The sequence below is a fragment of the Chaetura pelagica genome, unplaced genomic scaffold, assembly GCF_000747805.2.
Source record: "Chaetura pelagica isolate M959 unplaced genomic scaffold, ChaPel_1.0 scaffold1048, whole genome shotgun sequence".
In the NCBI taxonomy this organism is placed as follows: Eukaryota; Metazoa; Chordata; class Aves; order Apodiformes; family Apodidae; genus Chaetura; species Chaetura pelagica.
In genome coordinates, this window is record NW_009954300.1 from 320,636 (window position 1) to 342,152 (window position 21,517).

Genomic DNA, 21,517 nt, shown 5'->3' on the forward strand with positions numbered 1-21,517 from the left:
GTTCCTTGCGGGCAGCGGTCCCGCCGCTCGGTACCCGGGCCCGGTGCCGGTTCCTGACCCCGCAGCTCCTGCCGCCCCTCGCAACGTGACCGTGCCCGGGCCCGGGTCCTGCCCCGGCGCAGCGCTGCGTTCGTGTCAGGGTGCAGCTCTGCACGTACGGATGTGCCCCGCGTCTCCTAGGCTGAAAAAGTAACTTTATTTTCTTCAGCAGCTGCATTGCGATGTCAGAGGGATTGTTGGCACCCTGAGCAGAGCTACAGTAACAGCCCTGATTATGATTATAAAGCATTTACTATGTTAAAGTCTTGTAAAGATGTGACCACTTGGATGGGTTTCAGGGGAGGAGGGTACTTGTAGATAGAAGAGTTGGAAAAAACACTAGAAGGAGCTCCCCAGGGAAGTGGTCACAGCACCAAGCCTGCCTGACTTCAAGAGGTGTTTGAGTGATGCTCTCAGGCACGTGGTGTGATTCTTGGGGTGCCCTACAAAGGGAAGGAGTTGGACTCGATGATCCTGATGGGTCCCTTCCAACTCAGCGTGTTCTATGATTTTATGGCCAGGTCTTGTTACTGGCTGCCTACTAAAGCATAACCCTCTCTAGGTGCTTTGATTGCTGGCTTGTGCTGTTGCACTTTTCCCAGCTCCTCTATATTATTATTACATGTTATTACACAAATACGGTATTTTGGGGAATAAAATCTTAACATTTAGTTTTGCTGTTTATGGGAAGGTGTGCTGGAGGACTGGAAGATGCTGATCAGTCTTAGAGCAGCTCAGTCAGAGCATCCTGATACTGCTGTTGAGGGCTCACAACACTGCTTTCATTGAGGGCTCAGTCTAGCTACAGTACTGTTCAATGACTGTTTAAGTGTTTGGTATCACACTTAGTCAAATATGGAAGATCCACTTTTTTTCTGTGTCTGAGACTAATCACATTAAATCCAGTAGGCCTGGGTTTAAATGACATATATTTTCAATCTAATTTGCACACTACTTTTCTGAAATGTACTGGATCTGCTCTAAGAATCAAGGTAACTGGGAGCACTGGAGTGACAGATGACCAGTTTGCTTGTTTGCTGTTTTATAGGAAAGACTATTTGGTCGCATTCCAGGAGTGACAAATCTTAGAGAGGTCAAGTAAAAGGCCTGAGTATGGTGGGTTGTGTTTTTTTCCCATTTGAAACTGAATTTGAGGTTTTCTCTGGCAGCAAGAAGCCTTTTGTATTATACTAAAAACAGCTGGAATTGTCTATTTGCTCTGTTAGGACTATTCAAATTGTCTCTCCTCCTGTGTGCTTTTTTCCAAATCTTAGGAACTCCAGTGTCTTTGAACAATGGTTAAACAAGTAGCTTCTTTTATCTTGTTAGGTAATATAAGCAAACATTACTTATCTCCCCCTTGATGATACTGTCATTTCCTAATCGGTGAAACACACTCAGTGTGAGCACTTTCAGTAACAATTGCACTAGGATATCTGATAGCTTGCAGAAGCAAGCTTTTTACAGGAGTTAACAAACACTCTTACTAGCAATTAAAACAAAAATTGAATTGATCTTATTTGTTTTCCTTTTTTTCCCCCCCCTTTAAGTATTTCTGCTGTATACACAATTGTAGCATTTGTTTCTGTGCAGTTCTGTCTGGTTATGACATTTCAGGCTCTGAGAAAACACATGACAGTTCAGAAGCTTTTTTGGTGACTCTATTGCTGTAGATACAAAGTCATTTTGGTGACGAAAGTCATGTGGAAATAAACAGCATGGAAAAAAAATGTGCAGACTGTCCTAAACAGTACAAGCCTAGCTTAGGCAGCTGTCCGTGAGTAAAAAGTTCTGGTATCTCAGGCTCATATCTGCCACAACTCATTAGTTTGAGTGCCAGCTCCAGTGTTCCAGTTCTCTGTTGCTACAGTTGGAAATTTGGAGTGGAGAGAAAATTGGTTACTGGATTAGTGCCTATAAAAAGTTGGTAGGTAAAGACTTGTCTTTTGGCAGTTAATCCAGCCTCCCTGCCTCTAAACCATTTTTCTGTGTTTATCACAGGGCACTTCCTCTCAATTTACAGATTCTAAAATATTCAGGTTTAAAATCTTAAAAGCTGTTTTTTAAAAACAACTGAGTATCATCCTGATTTCTAGTATACTCTCTGTTTCTATGGGAATAGTTCCCACTGGGTGCATTTCAGAGACTTGCTCCATATGTAAGACTTGGTACTGAGCTTCCATTCTGAACCGGGGCTTGTAGAATTGTACAAGTGCTCCAGGATTTTAAGGCCAGGCTTCAGATTGTTCTGTTTATGTCTAACCCCCATAACAAGATTAATGTTTCTACATCAGTTAGGTTTTTTTTCTTCCTGTATACTTTGTTGCATATTCTTAAGCTCTTCCAAATCCCCCAACAGTGTAATTCCTCCTGTGTGCTGAGTATGACATGCCATCCCCTCGGAGTCTGGGTGTGGGCATATGGTACGATGTGTGTTCATCATGCTGATAAATTACAGCAGTCTCTCCGATTCTTTGGCTCATAGGACTTTCAGGAGATTCATCAGTGACATGTTATCTGGGGAACCTCTTTCTCTGAATGTCCAGTGTAGCAATGACACTTTATTATAAAAAAGTTTTCTGCTAGTGACTCAGTATTACTGAAAAAGGGAAGCATTTGAAGTTAAGTTGAAGCTGCAAGTGAGGGGATATAAGCGGGCTCCTTGAAGCTCACTGTTCTCATGTCAACAGGTTCTTACTTTTGTGCCTGTACCAAGAAGCTCTGCAGTCCTGCCCCTGTGACAGGGAGGGTTCTGTTCACACACTGCCCTTCCAAGTAAAAGGGTCCGTGCCTTTCAGTTCCTCGTTCATCTGACGTTGTTGCCCCAGTTTTCTTTCTCTTTGATTCCCAATGCTCTCTTTATCCTGTATTTGTTTATTTCTGTACAGGCAAGACATCTTTCAGGGTCTATGTAGTCTGAAGCTGTAATGAGAGGATCAGGAACTGTTTGTTCTTCAGTCAGAAGACGGCAGTGACAGGCGTTACTAGGCCTGGGTTTGTTGGACCATGAGCTGCAAGTGGGGAAAGGGTATCAAAATGAGGACTGAATAGTAACTTATTTTCCTTCTACCGATGAAATGTGTTACCAGTTGCTTGTAATGTTTCATAATTAAGATGATAGCTAAAATAAGCTGCCATGCAATTACTCTATAGGAGAAGCTGACTTGCTATCTAGCCTGTAAATGAGATCTGTTTCAGAATTCAGTTCTTTATGAGACACTTCAAGCAACCCTAAGAGATGTAACTCTATATATCTCACATATTGAATTTTAAGTATTTCTCATTTTGAATTACTTCTTGTACTCTGCTTGGATGTAGGAGAGCATTCACTTCACGTGAGTGTGTGTTTATTTTGGGCTCTCACAGCCTGTATATTTTTAATTAGAAGGCTAGAGGTATGCAAGGAAGAGACATCAGTACCCTTTAGCATACTGTTTTTGGCTAGTACTTAATGTCTTCTGCAAAATACTCTTTTCAGCAGCCCATATATGTGTGTGCATAGATATATTTATTAAAAACTTGTGGTGGGGGTGTGAATGTGTTCTCTTACCTCCCAAAATTCTGTCAGTGGAAAAGCATTGGAAATTTCTGTCCAGACACTCCTCATAAGAACCAATCTTTGCTCTATCTAGGTTCCTTATCTTCCTAGGTTTGATTTGCAGTCACCCAGTCCTGTTACTAACCCCAAGTCATCACTGCAAAACAGCAACTGTGCAGAATTCAGCCAACTTTTAAATTAATGGAAAGTAAAGCCTTCCAGATTCATTGAAAATTTCATTGTTAAAAAGGGTGAATTTTTTTTTTTTCTAAAGGAACAAGAAACTTGTAGCAGTATGTGAAGTAGTACAGTTGACTAATCACAAATGTGAAGACAGTAAACATAAGGCATTTTGTCATCTTCGTTACGATAATCCTGGTTACAAATAGTGGAAATTTTTAGTGGGTAAGAAATCTGCTGTGAAGCATTACCTTTTATAAAACTTAGTATTTTCTCTGAGCAATTTGGAATACATCCAGTTCTAGTCCTTACATTTGACTGTTTTTTAAATGAATGTTTGCGTGGTCACTTACAGCTTCTCTGCTGATAATGTACAACTTCCAAAGGAATTCAGCTGCTTGTATGTAGCCTCCTTAGTTTTCATAGTACTGACTGATCTCTTAACTTTTTTTTTGCTCATCTCTGGTCTCCTTTTTCAATACACATAAGAGTAGTACTGCTAGAATAAAGAAACATTAATAGTAGCAGATTAGCCTTAAGTCACAACTTGCATTAGTTTATCCCTTTCATCTCACGAGGGCAGGTATCTCCCAATATTATTACTTTAGGTCTTTAACAGTGTCTTAACCCGTTTTTGCTTCACTTCTGCATTTTTAATAAGCGATCTAGTCCCTCTAAGGCTGGCTGCTTTCCTGTGGTGATTGGATGCTCATGTATTACCAAAACAGTAAGATTGTGCTTGGCTACTACTTTTTTTTTTTTTCTCACTACAAGTGTCTTGCATGTTATGTGCTATTTTTAGATACCCTTTTTGTTGAGTTATTAAAGATTGATTCTTTTGAGATTTGCTCTTGTGTTCAAATAAGCTTATAGTTCAAGAACACTGACTTTGGTTTGGTTTTAATTTCCACTTCTGTGGTATGCATTCCTTTGGTGGTTGCTTTGGAAGCTACAAAAGCATCCTTGTTGAACATAACTGCTGGCCACAGGTGTGTTAGTTTTTTTTCTCCTGAAGGGAATCACCAATACCATGTAACTGCTGTTACCTGTCATCCTAGTGAGGTATATCAGAGAAAGCATTTCCTTTGTTCACAGGCACTTGTTCATCTCCTCCTTATCACTAGCAACGTTGTTTTCCATATAGCTTATTGGCAACTTTTGCATTTAACCACTCTGTTGTTGGCTAAACCTCATAAAGGTTTAGCTAAAGCAGTCTTTCAAATTGTGGCCTCTTTCCACAACATTTTCAAATAACATGTAATACTAATACTAATGAGGATCTTAGAGGTGCTTTGCAGAGGTCTCCCCAGAGTAAATGCAAGAAGCACCACTGCAGTAAAGTCATCTAACTCAGGGATTTGTACATGGGCATGTACAAATGGGCATGAGGATCCCCAAAACATATCTCTTCCAGCATTATTAAGTCATTCTGACAGTGCACTCCACAACCTTAGCTCTCAGTGAAGGGCTGCATGGTGTTCAGCTGCCTGCCCAGTTAAACCACAACACAGTCAATTTTCACCTCTGCTGGAAAGGATGTAGCCTAATTCAGTGTATGAACAAGGCTTTCAGTGCAGTGACCAGCCCATACCTGGGGCCCTAATTGCTTGCTGCAGAGCTGAAGTTCCCCAGCTGAGGTGCACAACTACCAGCTTCCATGGCCACGTTTCTTCTAGTTTGATTTCCACCTCCCCCTCTGATTCCTCATGTTGCTGGCTGTACAGTGCCAAGGGTTCAGTGGCTGGGTTGGTCTGTACCTGTTCTGCACTAAAGATTTTTTTAAAATAACTCCAGGAAGTTCAAATACTGTCTTGGCTGAATTGTTACTTTCTTATAATGGGTAGAGTTATAGAACAGAAAAGGTCCTGCTGGCTAGATACCTGTGTGGTTGCCTTCACTGTAAGCAGAGGTTAAAGCATGTTTCTGCTGGCTCATATTAACACCCATCTGACCTAGCTGTGCACCAGGAATAAACCACTGATGGAGAATTTGGCCATGCCTGACTTGTCTACTTATGTTATACCTGGTTTTCTCATAATTTAAAGTGGCTGAGTTATATAAACAAATAATTTTTAAAAATACATTTAATTGTAATCTCTGGTAAAAGAAACTTGAAGTTTATAAGATTATTTGGCTTCTATGACAGTTGTTTTCTTATCTAGCCTTTAAAGTGCAGCTTTTACCTAGTCACCCCTGTTTTGTAATGAAGGCCTGTTAATTCCTATTTCTTAAAATGTAAGTCTTAATGTTTGTGATTTTTTTTTTTATTATTTTCTCAAATGGCTGACTTGATCTAGTTAGTAGATGTAGTCCTTGTGAAGATACTCTTTATTCAAAATATGACTATATTTGAATAAAATGTAATAAGGAATAAAATTGCTGTATTTGATTCAAAGTACATAACCTTGTTGAAGATGGTTGTTCCAAGGGGCTGTTTTTCATACACTGTGTAGACAAAACCTAAACCACAGTCTTTGAACTAAATATCAAAAGGCCTTTGAAGATATTTTTGGGTTTTGTTTCCTTGTAAGGGTCTCTTATTCCCATCAGGGACTTTTGTTGGGGTTTGGGGTTTTTTTGGTGTGTGTTTGGGTTTTTTTGTGGGTTTTTTTGTGGTTTTGTTTTGGTTTCATTTTGGGTTTTTGGTTGTTTTTTGTTTTTTCTCTGTATAGAGGGGGTTTCCTTTTGACTTCATAGTCACTCCTGCTTTTAGATCTCCTGCTTCTGTCATCCATTCCCTAACTGAACACGTATATTTATCAATACTGTCTCAATCTCTGAGTCACATAAAATGCATTGCAAATACTTTATTGTCACTGGTTGCTCTTTCTACTCTTCTTCAGAATGCAGAAAAACAGAAAACTTCATCTGACAGCAAGGAAAATACAGGCATTTTTTTGAAGCATAGTTTTCGTTGTCCAAGTGCCTTTTAGTGTTGTCTTGTGGATTGTAGTGGATTTGGTTGGTTGGTTTGTTTTCAGTGGCATTTTTGTTTTCAGTGAACTATTGCCACTCCACAGAGCGTGATCCTTTTCAGACCTTATTTGCCACCAGGCATTTCACTACATGCCAGACCTCCTGATTATCGCTAGTGGTGGATGGGTACTATTATGTCCTAGGAGTCAGGAAATGTCAGCTAACAAGCTGGTGTGATGTTTTGTGGGCAGATGCTCCTGCTAGGCATGGTGCCCTCCCATAGCTTGGAAGCAAAGCAGATGGCCAAATAAGTGAACAGGGGATATAGGTCTTGCACTTAACTTCTCACATACAGCATGCTTGGAGTAAGTGTGGCTTGGAAAGTGTGGTACTTGAAGACTGTGATTTGTTTCTTTCAATATTGAGAAGTCTGTGGGAAGCCTTACAGGGTGTTTCAGCTCTATTGATAAAACTGATAGCATTGTGGAATGTCAGAAGAGCACAAGTTATTAAAATTACCGATTTAAAGTTCACTTAGATGTAAATACCTTAATTGCCCAGGACGTGTATTTTTCACTGTTCAAATAGATTCCAATGTGTGAAGAATATAATTGAATCTTAAACATATAACAATTGTGAAGTTAGTTCATTATGTGTTTCAAGCGCTTGAAGGAATTTAACTTATAGAATCACATTTCTACTATGCATGCTATTTTTATTTAGGTTTTAATCCCTAGAAATAACTACACTCTGGACACTAGCTGGTATATAATTTCAGGCAAAGATCTAACCTAAGGTCAGAAAAATTAGCTAAACCTGCCATTGAATGTTTGAAGAACTTGAGTGTTTTCTTTAGGTTGAAGCTGCCAGCAAGGTAGTCTGGAGGAGCTGTTTCCTCAGGTATCCTCATAAAGCACAACTCTAACTGCTAGCAATGCAGGTTGATTTCAGCCCTCAAGTTCTGATTTGCAGCTAGAGCACCATGTTTTGTTATCATGCTTCAAAGCAGGCTGGGATGGGAAGTCCCTAAAAAAAATCCTGTATTTAAATGCAATAGGAAAAGGTGGCAGCAACTCCATGTGTGCACTGGATACCTTAGGCTAATTTTGGTTGCATCACATTTGATAGAAGCATTTAGCTGGAGAAGATGCCTTTGAACTGAAAAAAAGTAAACTTTTTTTTTTTTAAATATTGTAGCCAACGATTATGAAGATTTTCACTATAATGTAGATGTTGACTTCAGCAACCAGTGTGTAGTTAGTAAGTTGGCTAATTAAACTTTAAAAAATAAATCTGTGTAGACAGTCTCACATGGTTATCATTTTCTTTGTTTTGTGTGAGGTGTGAATAGAACAACAGCATTACATTGGTTTGCTCTAGAGCTTGTCACTAGGAATTCAGATAGTGGTTTGGGGAATTGTTCCTAGGACATCCAGCTATGTACACTTAAGGCTGATTGGTGCTGCATTGAGAATTTACTTTTAAATCATGAAGCTCTAGCATGTCAGTAAGATCAAAAATGAAAATAAAGTTAAACAGAGTTCCCAGGTGATATGATGAAATCATAAAGAAACATTAACTTAAAACCCAGCCCCAGTCATAAAAAAGAGCAATTTTTTTCATACAGCTGCTGTAATTTCCTTAATTGGCAACAGTGTGAAGCAAGGAGCTTCTAATCTCTGTGCCCTACAGTGAATTAATTGTCTAATTATTTGTTACATATTTTTTTCTCAGAGTCCATTTAATACAATTTTTGTAAGGTGTTTGTGTGTTTGTATTTCCATTAGTTAGAAAGATGTGTCAGACTGAGTATATTTTTGACAACTCCACAGTAGAAGGGGGGGTGATTTAAGAAGGGTATGTGTTTTGGTTTGGTTTTCTCTGGATTATTTTTTTTTTTTTGCCTTAAAACATTATGATATCCTGAAGAGTTTTCTGTGAGCTGGCAGTGTGATTTACTGTTTTGGAAGCTCTATGTAGAACTAGAAAAGGGCATGTTATAATTTGTGGAATTAGACATTTCTTAAAAGCTAGAACTAAATTTAAAAGGCAGGTTTTGTCTTTGGGTCTAATATTGCTACCCTTAAGAATTCTGCTTTTGAGTGAATGTGGAATTGGAACAAAATAGGTTTGTACTCCATTAAATGCCTGCATCACAGTGTCTTGTTAGACGAGAAGGCAGAAAATTTGCAGTTACAAGCTTGGTGGTTTGTTTTTGGTGTTTTTTTTTTAAATTTGCCATGAAAACTTCATAGAAGGTATTGGAAAGATCTGAAACTTGACATTTTAGTTATTTGAATGTTTCCTTGCAACACTGAAAACACAACCACAACAGCATTGTGCTGGTATAGGAGAACCAAAACATTTGGTTGAGCAAGCTAGTTTATTGTCTAAGGTGAGTGAAATACTAAATATAAATGGCATTTGAGAGAGAAAAGAAAACTGTATTTTAAAAATCTTTAATATACAGTTTTCGCAGTACAGGTAGTGGAAACCTTCAAATACTTTATTTTGAAAGTGTCAGAGGTACAATTAAAAACCCAGGACATGAAGGAAGAAATTTTAAAGCTATCCTTTTTCCAATTCCTTGTGATATTAGAAACAATAAAAAATGTAAGGTGATTTGGAATAAGAAATAGCAGCAGTAAACTTACAATGAACTCATGTTCTAACCTGTAAATCTGTGTTTTTAAGAAAAATTCAGACACAATGTTCACATCTTTCTGAGTTCTGTTCTGTTGCATGGTGGTGCTTCACTCTGCTGTAGGAACAGTTTTCCCTTATCAAATGTATAAACTTCTTCACAAACTTTCCTTTTTGTTCTAATTTAGGAAAACTTCCAATAGCTTCACCCTTGGGGATGCCTTAAGCATATCAGTAATTTAAATTTTAAGTATGAAATTTATGTAATTGTGTATTCTTTTTGTTTAAAATGAAATTATGGACTTTGCATGGTGTTTGTTTTTTACACATCAGGAGGTAACAATTTTTTAGGTTTAAGTTGTTAATTTTTATAGTGTACTTGCTTCAAATTGTAAAAGTAAATTTTTGGGTAGATTTACTATCAGAAGCTTAAAAATGTTGTGGTTGAATCCACATATATAGCATTACATAATTCATATCAGCAACTTCCATGTAACACACACTTTTAGACTGCAGCTTTTCGTGCTTCCTTTTATGCTGAACGTGGACTTTGTTTCAAAGATTGGAAAAAGGTCCCTCTAGCAAACTTTGTGGGGAGGTGCAAACCTCAGGTAGCTTTTAACAGCAGTGACAGGTTTGTAAGATGGCTTGACATAATCTGGGCTCCGGAAACCCACTCTGGTCATTGTGAATGGGATGCTTGAGTAAAGGCCATTGTCAATGCTTCTTGAGTCTGCCTGGCTTTTATTTGAACTATGTGGTTCTAGTCTTCAAAACTAAGGACAAATACAGCAGGTACCTCCACTTTGGTAGTGGCAGACAACTTTGTGCTTCCTGTAGCTGTTCAGCTTGGCCAAAGTGTGACCCGGCATGTTTGTTCTCAGTGGTGCTCCTGAAATCCCAGCCAGCATCTGTCCCAGCTAATCAAAGTGAAGTCATCAGTGGAATGGAAGAGCTGACCACGAAGAGTACTCTAGGGGGAAAGGGTTGCCACAGAAACAAAGAATAAGATAGCAAAGACAGTCTTTCAAACTTAAAATTGAAGGTAGCTTAAAAAGGGGAAATCCCCTAAATACGTACAGCATAGAAAGTGAATGGATAAATAATAATAGTCCAGAAGAGCTGGGAGTTACTCTGACTGTGAAATATGATTGCTGTTGTGCTTTTGTAGTGATGTTTTGAGCTCTCATTGAGGTTTTTCTTAATGTAGGTTACACACTACAAGCAATATCCACCTAATACAAGCAAAGTATATTCCTACTTTGAATGTCGTGAAAAGAAGACTGAAAATTCCAAGTTAAGGAAAGTGAAATATGAAGAAACGGTGTTTTATGGTTTGCAGTACATTCTGAATAAATACTTAAAAGGTAACTGTCTCAAATTCCAGTAAAACTTTACCTGTACATAAATATCTGTTTTTCTCAAGTGTGGAGTCTTATAGTTGAAACAACTCCAGGTTGTCTTGATACAGTGTATGTAGTGACATGGGTAAGATCTTATTTATGTGATTCTGAAAATGAGATGTCCACTCTCATGAAAAGGTATTGACTTCTTAATTCAGACACCTCTCTACTATGTTTATTTATGCCAATGTTTTATTAAAAATTAAGAGGGGTTCAAATTCCAGCTTCAGTAAGCTAAATTGAAATGAATGGAAATAGACTGTGCACAGAATCACAAGAAGATAGAAGATTCAAGGGAAAAAAACATTTTGCATTTTGTACATAAATTTTAGTCTGTTTGCTGGTTTATGTACTGTGCCAACTAATAATGGTTTTAATTTCCCTTACATTTCAGTTGCCACTCCTCTTAAATCACTGAATGTGGCAGCTATGTGTGAAAGTGTTTTCAATACTGACAATTTTAAGAGTAACATCTGAAAAGTCCTTGGTGCCATTTAAGATTTTGTTTGCTTTTTAGCATTACGTGCATAATCACCTGAATGCAAGTCACCTTCTGCCAAGCTTTAGAAGGAAAGCAGAAGTCATGTAGCTTACATATAATTGTCTTGATCCAGAATTCATAAATATCTCTGCCAGTTCCACCAAAGACTGGAATTCCATGCTAACTAAAGCCCTTGATAATTTTATTTTCTCTTTAGCAATCTGAGGGTTGTTCTCCAGCATTTCCAGTAGATGATTGGTCCTATAACTGTTGCAGTGCTTATTCAGTTAATGTGACAAGTTTGTCAGTTCGTATCATGGAAGTTGTTAATCCAATACTGGTTGTGAGGCCACTCCATGGGATTCTCCTTGGAGCAGTATAGCTTAGCCCTAGTTACTAGTCTGGTTATGTCTTGTTGCATGTGCCAAATTGCACAACCATCACATGCCTCTGGGAAAAGCACTGCTACTAAAAACCCTGACAGGTTATTCACAGTCATAAAAGAGTAATAATCGCAAATTGTCGGAGTCACCTGCAAGCTACAAATTTGTTTTATCCCATTGGTTTCTTGAGTATCCTAATCTATTATAACAAAGTAAAACTTGGTTTTAACATGGCTAGCATACTGTATTTGACAGGTTTCTCCCTGTCTTTGTTGGAGGCAAAGTGACTTCACTGTGTCTGAAACTTTTTAATTTATAAATTTATGAATATCAGAAGTTTCTAAGCTTTCTTCCATTTCTGAAACCGCAGGCAAAGTGGTGACCAAAGAAAAAATCGAGGAAGCCAAAGAAGTGTATAGGGAGCATTTTCAAGATGATGTCTTCAATGAAAAGGGATGGAACTATATTCTGGAGGTAAGCATGAAAATAGTATGAGGTAATCATGAAGGGTTTGTGAACCAACTGTAGAATAAATACACCAATCTCTCCTTTTAATAATGATAGTAAAGATGGGATAAATTAGCTTTTGATCTTTAGTGTACAGGGAGTAGCAGCTGTCAAAGGATAATCATATAATAGTATTTCCTTAGAGAAAAGTAACTTTCACCCTTTCAGATGCCAAATATGGCTTTGCAGGTAAGGATTTAGGGTTGTCGTCAGCCAGCTTGTGTATGTGGGGGCTTGTTGGCAAGTCTCCATATGTAATACAGTGCTTAGTGGTTGCTTTCATCATTTACATTCCTTTCTGTAACTAATCATACCCTTTTTTTTTTTCCCTAATACAGAAAGCATTACAACTTCTTGCATGTGTAAAGAATTCAAGGAAATACACATTTTGTTCTATTGTTTCCTACAATTTTCAGAGTTACCACATGATTCTTGAGGTCCCTTCCAACCTGTTATTCTGTGATTCTGTGAAGTGTAACTTTATTATGAAATACAAGGCTTGAGCACTTCCGACACACAAATCCCTCCAAATTAAGTCTTCCCTCAATTATCCTCTTCCTTTTGTTTAAAAAGGTGTCAATCTTCAAGTAATTGCTAACATTTCTTCTGTAAAAGCATCAGATTCATACTAACAGCATTCATCAGAGCTATTCTAATCTCTCCAGATAAACTAAGTGCTAAATTTCACTATGCGTTCTAATAAATGGTAGTTTTGGCATTTGCAAACACAATTTTTAGTTCTTTGCATTTATTTTTTTGTATGTATGTTATGGTGGCATATATCTGTGAATATATCTAGATATCATGTTGCAACCAGGGTGGACCCTAAGGTTTGCAAGAGAAGTGAATTTCAACTAAGTGTTGCACATGGCAGCGAGGTAAATAAAACATCATTAGTAAGTTATGGAGAGGTTTGTAGAGGACCTGCATCAATTTGAAATTACTACAGATGCGAATTCAATCCGTATTTGTGTTTAAGCTACGTTATATGTTGTCAACTGCTCTCATATGTATTTAAAGTAATCTTGATCCCTCTTTGTCTAAACTGAATTAATAAGCTTTTAATGCTGCATTTCTGTCCACACTGAGTTTTAACATGCTTTAACTAATTCTGTTTCAGTGCATTTTGTTTAGTCAAATTAAGTCTTCCTGCACATCTCCTGTATACATTGCTTACTCCTTTGTCAGAATTTCTTGCTAAAGTTGTGCATATATATAAACAAATATGCTTTCCACTTCTTGGTCTTAGATGCTGATGGCTCTCAGGCTGGAAGTGTAGTTACCTTTTGCTTCCTCTCATTGGATTCCTGTATCTATTCACATACCTACCTACAGCTGTTTGCTCTTCGGCTCTGTTACCTAATGTGTAATGTTAGGTAAAGTGGAGGGAGCAATGGCTGTATGAGTGAAGTGCTGAAATGGTTTTGAAATGGACACGCATGAATCTGTATGAAGAGTAAACGAATGAGTAAATACTGATAGGATGAAGGGGTGGAAGAGAGGATTGGACTGCTTGGAAAAAAAAAGGGGTGACGTAAAGGCTGGAATTGATGAGTGATAGAGATGTAAGCTCTGAATTGTACAAGTCGATTGTACCAAAGCGTTTTGTAAAGGGCTATTACAAAGTACTTTGGCAAGAGCATATTGCTTTTTCTGTAGGCAAGATCACCACTTATAGCAACTTTGAAATCTGTGTTGCTTTTTTCACTTAGTTATACTTAAGTCTTTGTTAAATCAAAACAAATTATTTTGAGCCCTTTTGAAGGCTTCCTTGTCCTTTTTTAATCCAGAACAGACATCTCCAAGTCTGACAACGGAGTCCTGTGTGGCATATAAACACAATTTGCTTCAGCAGAGAACACTTTGGAAGAAACTTTTAAACTGTACTGTATAAGAGATTTTTTATGTGTTTTGGGCACTGGAGAATATGTTTTGATGCACTTGTGAATCTGAATTTATTTGAATTGATGCAATTTTTGTTGCCTTTATTGCATATATATCATGAGAAGTTTTCTGTCAAAAATATTAATATACAAAACAATTTAAGCATTATCAGTTTAGCTGACAAAGCTCTTTCAGAAAGTTATAATTACTCTGTCAGAATTCCTCTTTGCAATTTAATCTTTTTCAAAAGACATACTTCACACAACGTTTACTTGAGATGAAAGACTGAATTTGACAAAAGAATGACACTTCAATATTAGATTTCTTGTTTAGTGGATAATTGACAAGATAAAATATGCTTTTAAATAGATATTAAATGAATCCTGCTCTAATAAATTAACAGAGCACACATCTATACTAAGCAAAACTAGAGATTTTTGGAGGCCTAGATAATAGCTCAACAAGTTTTTTAGTTTACTTCATGTAAAAGCACTGAAGAAAACTGACTAGGAAATATTTCTTGTTCTGTGGGTAGAACTTAAGTATTTTTATATAATATTTAAGCCTTCCTGACTCAGTTTGCACAAGTAATACAACTGATAACCATCATTTGGTTTGATTAAGAAACTATTTTTTAGGTTAGAAAATATTCTTCTTTTTGATAAATGTGGATTTTTTAATTTATTTGGGCTGATAGGTATGTAAAAAACCCAATTATTTCCAGGGTTGAGAGAAATGAAGAAGAAAGCTTTATTAATAAACCTATGTATCAATAGCCTCACTTTTATCTGTTGCTGTCAAATAAAAGAGAAGTAGCTTCTAATCTTTCCTGTTGTATAACAATTATATTACTGTTTTTTACACAGAAATATGATGGTCATCTTCCTATAGAAATAAAGGCTGTTCCTGAGGGCTCTGTAATTCCCAGAGGAAATGTTCTTTTCACAGTAGAAAACACAGATCCAGAGTGCTACTGGCTCACAAATTGGATTGAGGTCAGTTTGGAAAGTTATGATGTTTTTTTCTAAGTAAATATTAATGCATTTAAATTACAGGCTAAATCCCTACTGGTTTAATGGGTTTCTCTGACATCTTTAATTTTCTGCTTTCAGTAAGCCTGGATTCTTTTTATTCGTACTCTTTCACAGACCTTTTCTCCCTACCTGGCAAGAGATTTTAATAATTTTACAGGAAATGTACAATAGTACTTTTATCCAAAAGGAAAGGAGGATGGGGGAAATTGTGTGTCTGTGACTTGGGAGTGATAACTCCTGAGATGGTCAATACCTGGCTTTGCTTATAAAGGCTAATTGCTTTAGTCCTAAAGCAAACTGTTGGAGGCATCTGCACTTTCTGAATGAGTGATGGAAACAAATAGACATTTTTGTGCCTGAATAAATGCCAAGTGGGGATTTTTAAGTCCTAAGCAAACATACACCTAATAATGTGATGGGTTTTGTTTTAGACTATTCTTGTGCAGTCATGGTATCCAATCACAGTGGCTACAAACTCTAGAGAGCAGAAAAAGATTTTGGCCAAATATTTACTAGAGACTTCTGGCAGCTTAGAAGGACTGGAATATAAACTGCATGACTTTGGCTACAGAGGAGTTTCCTCACAAGAGGTAATACTACTTGTCTAATAATTGGAGAAGTTTAATTGTTCTTAACTATAAATGATTGTAGAATGGATCTGTTAACAGTTGTATCCCTGTCCAGCAGTGAAATTGTGAATTGCATAGAGCACTGCAATTGTTTGGAATTTGGTGTTACGTGGAGGGGGATCTGGGTTGGGAGGTTGGGTATGTGTGAGCTGTCTGAACTGTGAGCACTAGACTGGGAGAGCTTTTTCCTATATGGAAGCTGCCTTTCCTGTTTAAATGCATGAAGAGTGTATTCATGAAATGGGATCTGAGTCAGAGTTTTGCTGTTACAAACCAGTGGTAGGCAGTGACTGGCTACAGGCTTCTATATTTGGCGTGGCAACTGAAAGTTGCATCTTCTTCAGACTGCAGGAATTGGAGCTTCAGCTCATTTGGTGAATTTCAAAGGAACAGACACTGTAGCAGGAATTGCATTAATTAAAAAGTACTATGGTACAAAAGATCCAGTTCCAGGATATTCTGTTCCAGCTGCTGAACACAGGTAAGGATATTGGGCTATGAAAGCCCTTTTTTTAAAATAGCTTAACAAAATGTGATTTTTTTGTTTTTCTGGATACAAAGATGGATGAGAAATATTAAGCTGCTCCATTTATATCATACAGTGGTGTCCATGACTGATCCAGCTGTTGAGGCTGAAGTTCAATACTCCTGCCCCTTTAAGTTCTAGAGAGACAGCAGTGGCATGGTTGTTGTTCTTAACTATAAATGTGTTTTAAATGTTTTAAACGCAAATAAGAAGGTTATAGGTAAAATAAATGTGGGCAATGCTCTTTAGAATGGACTTGAAGGCTTACAGGTAAAAATAGATATTGAGCATATTGAAGTGGTGGTAGGAGAGCAGACAGCTTAAACTGTCCTATCTAAAGTATGCATTGCCAAAGGCAGGCTGCAATCACCCTTTAAAAGTTAATAAACACAAAGGGTCTCATGCAAGAGACCTGATTTTTTTTTTTTTTTTTCCCCCCCCCCCAATTGTCCTACCATTCCACAATGTCAAATATGAGGCTGTGTTGTGAGTGGTGCTCACATCTGGCATGCCACCAGAGCAGGTCCTCAACTGCCCCAACCTCTGAAACAAATTTTGTTTTGTCTCTTCACTCCTGTGATCTGTGGCTTGTCCCACAGAAATTAAGGTTAGCATTTTATGGTAAAGACAAAACGCCCAATAGCTCTTGCTGCACACCTGTGCAGCATGAGAGCATTTTTAAGTGTTCACACACAAGTTACTAATGTCAGTCAGTCAGCTGGTCTGTGACAGCCACGTACAGAAAAGCTACCGGAGATCAGCTGGCACTCAGTAACTCACTACATCTCTTAGCAGCTCTGTTTTATGTGCTTGCTTTACCCTTGTACCAAGGGTAATGCCCTGAGGTTACTCTAGAAGAATGTTTGGGTGAGTGAGCCTAACAGTTTTGAATTACTATTAAAAAAGAAAATAAAACGTGTTTTTTCTCTGAAGTTATTTTAACATATGGTGCTAGTTCTCTACTTCTCACTTCGTAGTCCGAAGTTGCCAGCACAGATGTCCTGTTCTTGCATCTGTAGTTCCCTAACTGACTACATTTCAGATTTAAGAGAAACTCTCACAAATCTTAAATGAATCACCTTTTACATGTGAAAGAAGTTTAATGTTGGTGTTTGTCTAAGTTGACAAAGATCAATCCAGAGTGCTTTTATTTAGTATGTAGCATGTTTACTATACATGTAACACAAAGCTGATAAGCACATAGTTTATGCTGTACTGTAATCATATTGTCTATAGTTATATTGAACTGTTCCTGGTAGGAAATACAGAATGTGTGATTTAACATATAAATTCTGCTCTAATATGTATTTTTCAATTGACTTTACAGTACCATAACAGCTTGGGGGAAAGACCATGAAAAAGATGCTTTTGAACACATAGTGATGCAGTTTTCTTCAGTGCCTGTATCTGTGGTTAGCGACAGCTACGACATTTACAACGCTTGTGAAAAAATATGGGGTGATGACTTAAGGCATATAATTGAAGCCCGAAGTCCAGAGGCACCACTTATTATTAGACCAGATTCTGGGAATCCCCTTGACACTGTTTTGAAGGTAATCCTTTCTTGAAGTCATTTGTTTACAAGACTGGGGAGGGCAGTTGTTGGTTTTGTAAAGACTGGCTAACAAACATAGGAAAGGTAATGCTCTAACTTGGTATGTGTAGTATATAGTTGATGCTGGATGATTTGGATTTAGGAAAAAAGTAAGCATTTCCCTGTCTTGATATAGATACGGAAGCTTTTGCAGTCTGAAGAGCTTAATCTTTTTCATCAAACCCATTCTTGCATACTATTCTTGAAATTTTTACAACAGCTGGAATGGTTCTATAAGGAGAGATCTTTCATCATTTAACAATTAATAAAATGGGAAACAACTTGAGCATTAATAAATGTCAGGTGAATAAGACATCACCCAGTTTAGATATCTTGGTGTCCTGTATTAATGTAATTCACTGTTTTATGCACAGTGCCATGTGACCTCCAAGTTGAAAAATGCTTCTTTCCTTATAGCTCTTTAGAGAGTATGATTGTTTCAGTTCTAGAATAAAAGCTGTTAATACCTCTGAATTTGAGTAGCTGGAAAGTCAGGGAGATTTTAGTTACATTTGTACTCTTATCAAATTAGATCCATACAGCTTTAATATCTTTTATTTTTTCCTTTGGGACAAGTGAGATATCACAAATAAAAACTTTAATAATCTTTATCAGATCGGATAAGAAAAACTCCTAACTGAAGTGTTTCATTTTAATTATTGGTGGCTAACAAAATCACAGAAAGCTGAAAGCCTCATCCACCATCTTAAGAGAGGTCAGAAGAAGAACAGAATCTTCAGTTGACACATTTAATAGCAAAAACTCGCAGCAGCCAAAGTGAAAGGAGGGAAGCATGGTTCTGATTAGCTCTCAGGTACAAGTTTATAAAGGCCATATGGCCTGTGACTGCTTTAATCTAATTGCTTCCACCACAATGGCTGGCATGCTTTTTGTTTGTGTGCCTATGTGCATAGATTTAGAGCAGGATATGTGGATATGTTTATGGACTTTTTTTAGTTTTGTTTTTCAGAGCATGACTCAAATGTGGAAATTGTGGTTATTGGAATGGCAGGTTTTTAATTTGAACTATCACCCTTATTTTTTTAATAGGTCTTGGAGATCTTAGGGAAGAAGTTTCCCATTACAGAGAACTCAAAAGGCTACAAGTTGCTGCCACCATATCTCAGAGTTATTCAAGGGGACGGTGTGGATATCAACACACTGCAAGAGGTAAGAGATCCAGTTCATATGTCAGGGTGACATCAGCAATGTTGATATTTAATCTGGACTCTGTTATTACTAGTCAGATATTGCAGCTTCCCTGCTGACCCCGCCCTGCCCTTCATTCCAGACACTGGCAGCGGTATCTCAGTGCATAGAACAAATTCATTAAAGCTCCACAGGGAATTATTAAAATGTATAAAAATACCTACAAGGCATTTCCTAATCCCCCTGTTGTAACTCTTCTCCTCCCATTGTCTCTTCTTTTGTTTGCTTTCATCCTGCTTGTCAAGTCTAATTCAGATCAAAATCTGACCGTGTTTGGTCCTTTCATTGGTATCTAAAGTACACTGCACAATTGCTGTGCTATAGCAATACTAGTAATGAACTGGTTTGGCTTATCAGTTATGTATCATCTGAAGTGTGCTTGCACTCATTTTGAAGGTCTGGTTTTAAAGGAGACTTGTTAAAAACAACAGTAAGGGAGACAAGTTCATTAATTTGGCAGGTAGTGGAATAAGGATTGTTGAAAGCCCAAAAAAAATGTATAACAGATTTGACTGTAGTCTTGAGTCAAAAGTGCAATTTCATCAAGACAAAAACTGGCTGCAGGCTTGAAATTAGTTATAAATTTTCTAGTATTGACTAGATTAAGATAGTAGGCAATGTAATGTGGCTACAAAGGTGCAAACTGTAGTAACTAGAGATGACAAAGGGCATGTAAAAGAAGGAGGACTTGACTTGATCAGGTTTGCCCTTGATCATTCATATTCAGCTGAATTAGAGTTCAAAACCAGAAAGAAGCTGAACAATTTTAAGATCAGTTTTACTTGATTTTATTGACGCTTGTCTTAGCTTTATTGATCAACACATCCTTAGATTCTTCTTAACAAAGTTGACTGTTGCTGCTCCTAAAAATTAGAAGCAAGAGACATACCAGTCTTATTTTTCAGTTGATCTGAATCTATCTGCTTATCTAACATGGGCACAGGTTAGAACCTCAACAACAGAACTCAAATTTATCACTTGCATCCTCAGACAGCCGTTAATTGTCAGAGGATGTAGGGAGGCAACTAGGAAAGCTAAGGCCTCCTGGGAATTAAACCTTGCAAGAGAGGCCAAGGACAACAGAAAAGGCTTCTTCAAATACATTGCAGACAAAACTAACACTAGAGGCAGTACAGGTCCGTGACTGAACAAGGTGGGTGCCCATGGAGGATGACCATGAGCCAGCAATGTGCCCTTGTAGTCAAGAAGGCCAATGGCATCCTGGGGTGCATTAGAAAGGGTGTGGTTAGTAGATGAAGGGAGGTTCTCTTCCCCCTCATTGGTGAGGCTGCATCTGGAATATTGTGTCCAGTTCTGGGCCCTTCAGTTCCAGAAGGACAGGGAACTGCTTGAAAGAGTCCAGTGCAGAGCCACAAAGATGATGAAGGGAGTGGAACATCTCCCTTATGAGGAAAAGGTGAGGGAGCTGGGTCTCTTTAGCTTGGAGAAGAGGAGACTGAGGGGCGATCTCATCAATGTTTATAAATATGTTAAGGGTGAGTTTTAGGAGGACAGAGCCAAGCTTTTTTCAGTGATGTCCAGTGATAGGACAAGGGGTAGTGGGTGCAAACTGGAACATAGCCGGTTCCACGTAAACATACTGAAACCTTTTTCACTGTGAGGGTGACAGGGCCCTGGAACACGCTGCCCAGAGAGGTTGTGGAGTCTCCTTCTCTGGAGACATTTGAAACCTGCCTGGACACGTTCCTATGTGATGTGCTCTGGGTGATCCTGCTCTGTCAGGGGGGTTGGACTAGATGATCTTTCAGGGTCCTTTCCAACCCCTAAATGATTCTGTGATACAGAGAGTGTTACCTAATATGCCAACTCTAGCAAAGTCACGCACTACAGTTTTGTCTCTCCTCCAATAGCCTTTAAAGTAAATTTTATTTTACTTAATTTTTTTTGTCCTGTGTGGTGTTTCGAGAATATACACCTGTGCTAATGTGTTTTGTAGAATACAAGCAGGAGAGGTTAATAGCTGGAAAGGAATTCTTATTAGATACTAGGGGAAAAGACTCTTCCTTTTTTTTTTTGTTTTTAATAAACTTACTTCTTAAAATCTGTCTAACAGGACTAATGTCTTTGTTAGCCAAACCAGAGATTTTCATGGCACGAAAGAAACTGGACTATTAACTCTTCCTTGTGAGGAACTCAGAGGTTGCTTTCTGTAAGTTATACTAGACAAAAGTCAAGGATGCTCTTATAGCATCATTTGTAATAAAAATTAAAACTAGCACTTAAATTCTTTACAGTAGAGGAGAAAATGCACTGCTCTCCACTTCTAAACAGAGCAGGAAAATAGCAGTGAACAGGAGACGATGGAAGGCAGAAGGAGCAATTCTTTGTTCAGATCATCTGTCTGTTTACGTATTTTTCTTGTCAAACAGTAACTGATTATGAGGACAAGTCCACCTGCAGTATGTAGAAGAGAGTTGAAGATCTGGTTCCACAAGACTTACAGAGCAGATGAAACTCTCTGCTGCCCAGTGGCTGCCTTTTCATGTCTTCCTGACTGTGTAATCCTGCTGTGGATCTTGTGCTGGCTTTA

General features: G+C 38.0%; 1 protein-coding gene across 1 annotated transcript in view; it reads left to right on the top strand.

Moving 5' to 3' along the window:
* Positions 1–21,517, top strand: part of NAMPT (nicotinamide phosphoribosyltransferase) — a 43,752-nt gene that overhangs the window by 13,494 nt on the left and 8,741 nt on the right. Inside the window, exons 2-8 of the mRNA XM_010003850.1 lie at positions 10,527–10,683; positions 11,954–12,057; positions 14,841–14,969; positions 15,440–15,598; positions 15,982–16,118; positions 17,491–17,716; positions 18,808–18,927. Coding sequence (XP_010002152.1) covers positions 10,527–10,683; positions 11,954–12,057; positions 14,841–14,969; positions 15,440–15,598; positions 15,982–16,118; positions 17,491–17,716; positions 18,808–18,927 — 1,032 coding nt within the window. The remainder of the gene's footprint in view (positions 1–10,526; positions 10,684–11,953; positions 12,058–14,840; positions 14,970–15,439; positions 15,599–15,981; positions 16,119–17,490; positions 17,717–18,807; positions 18,928–21,517) is intronic.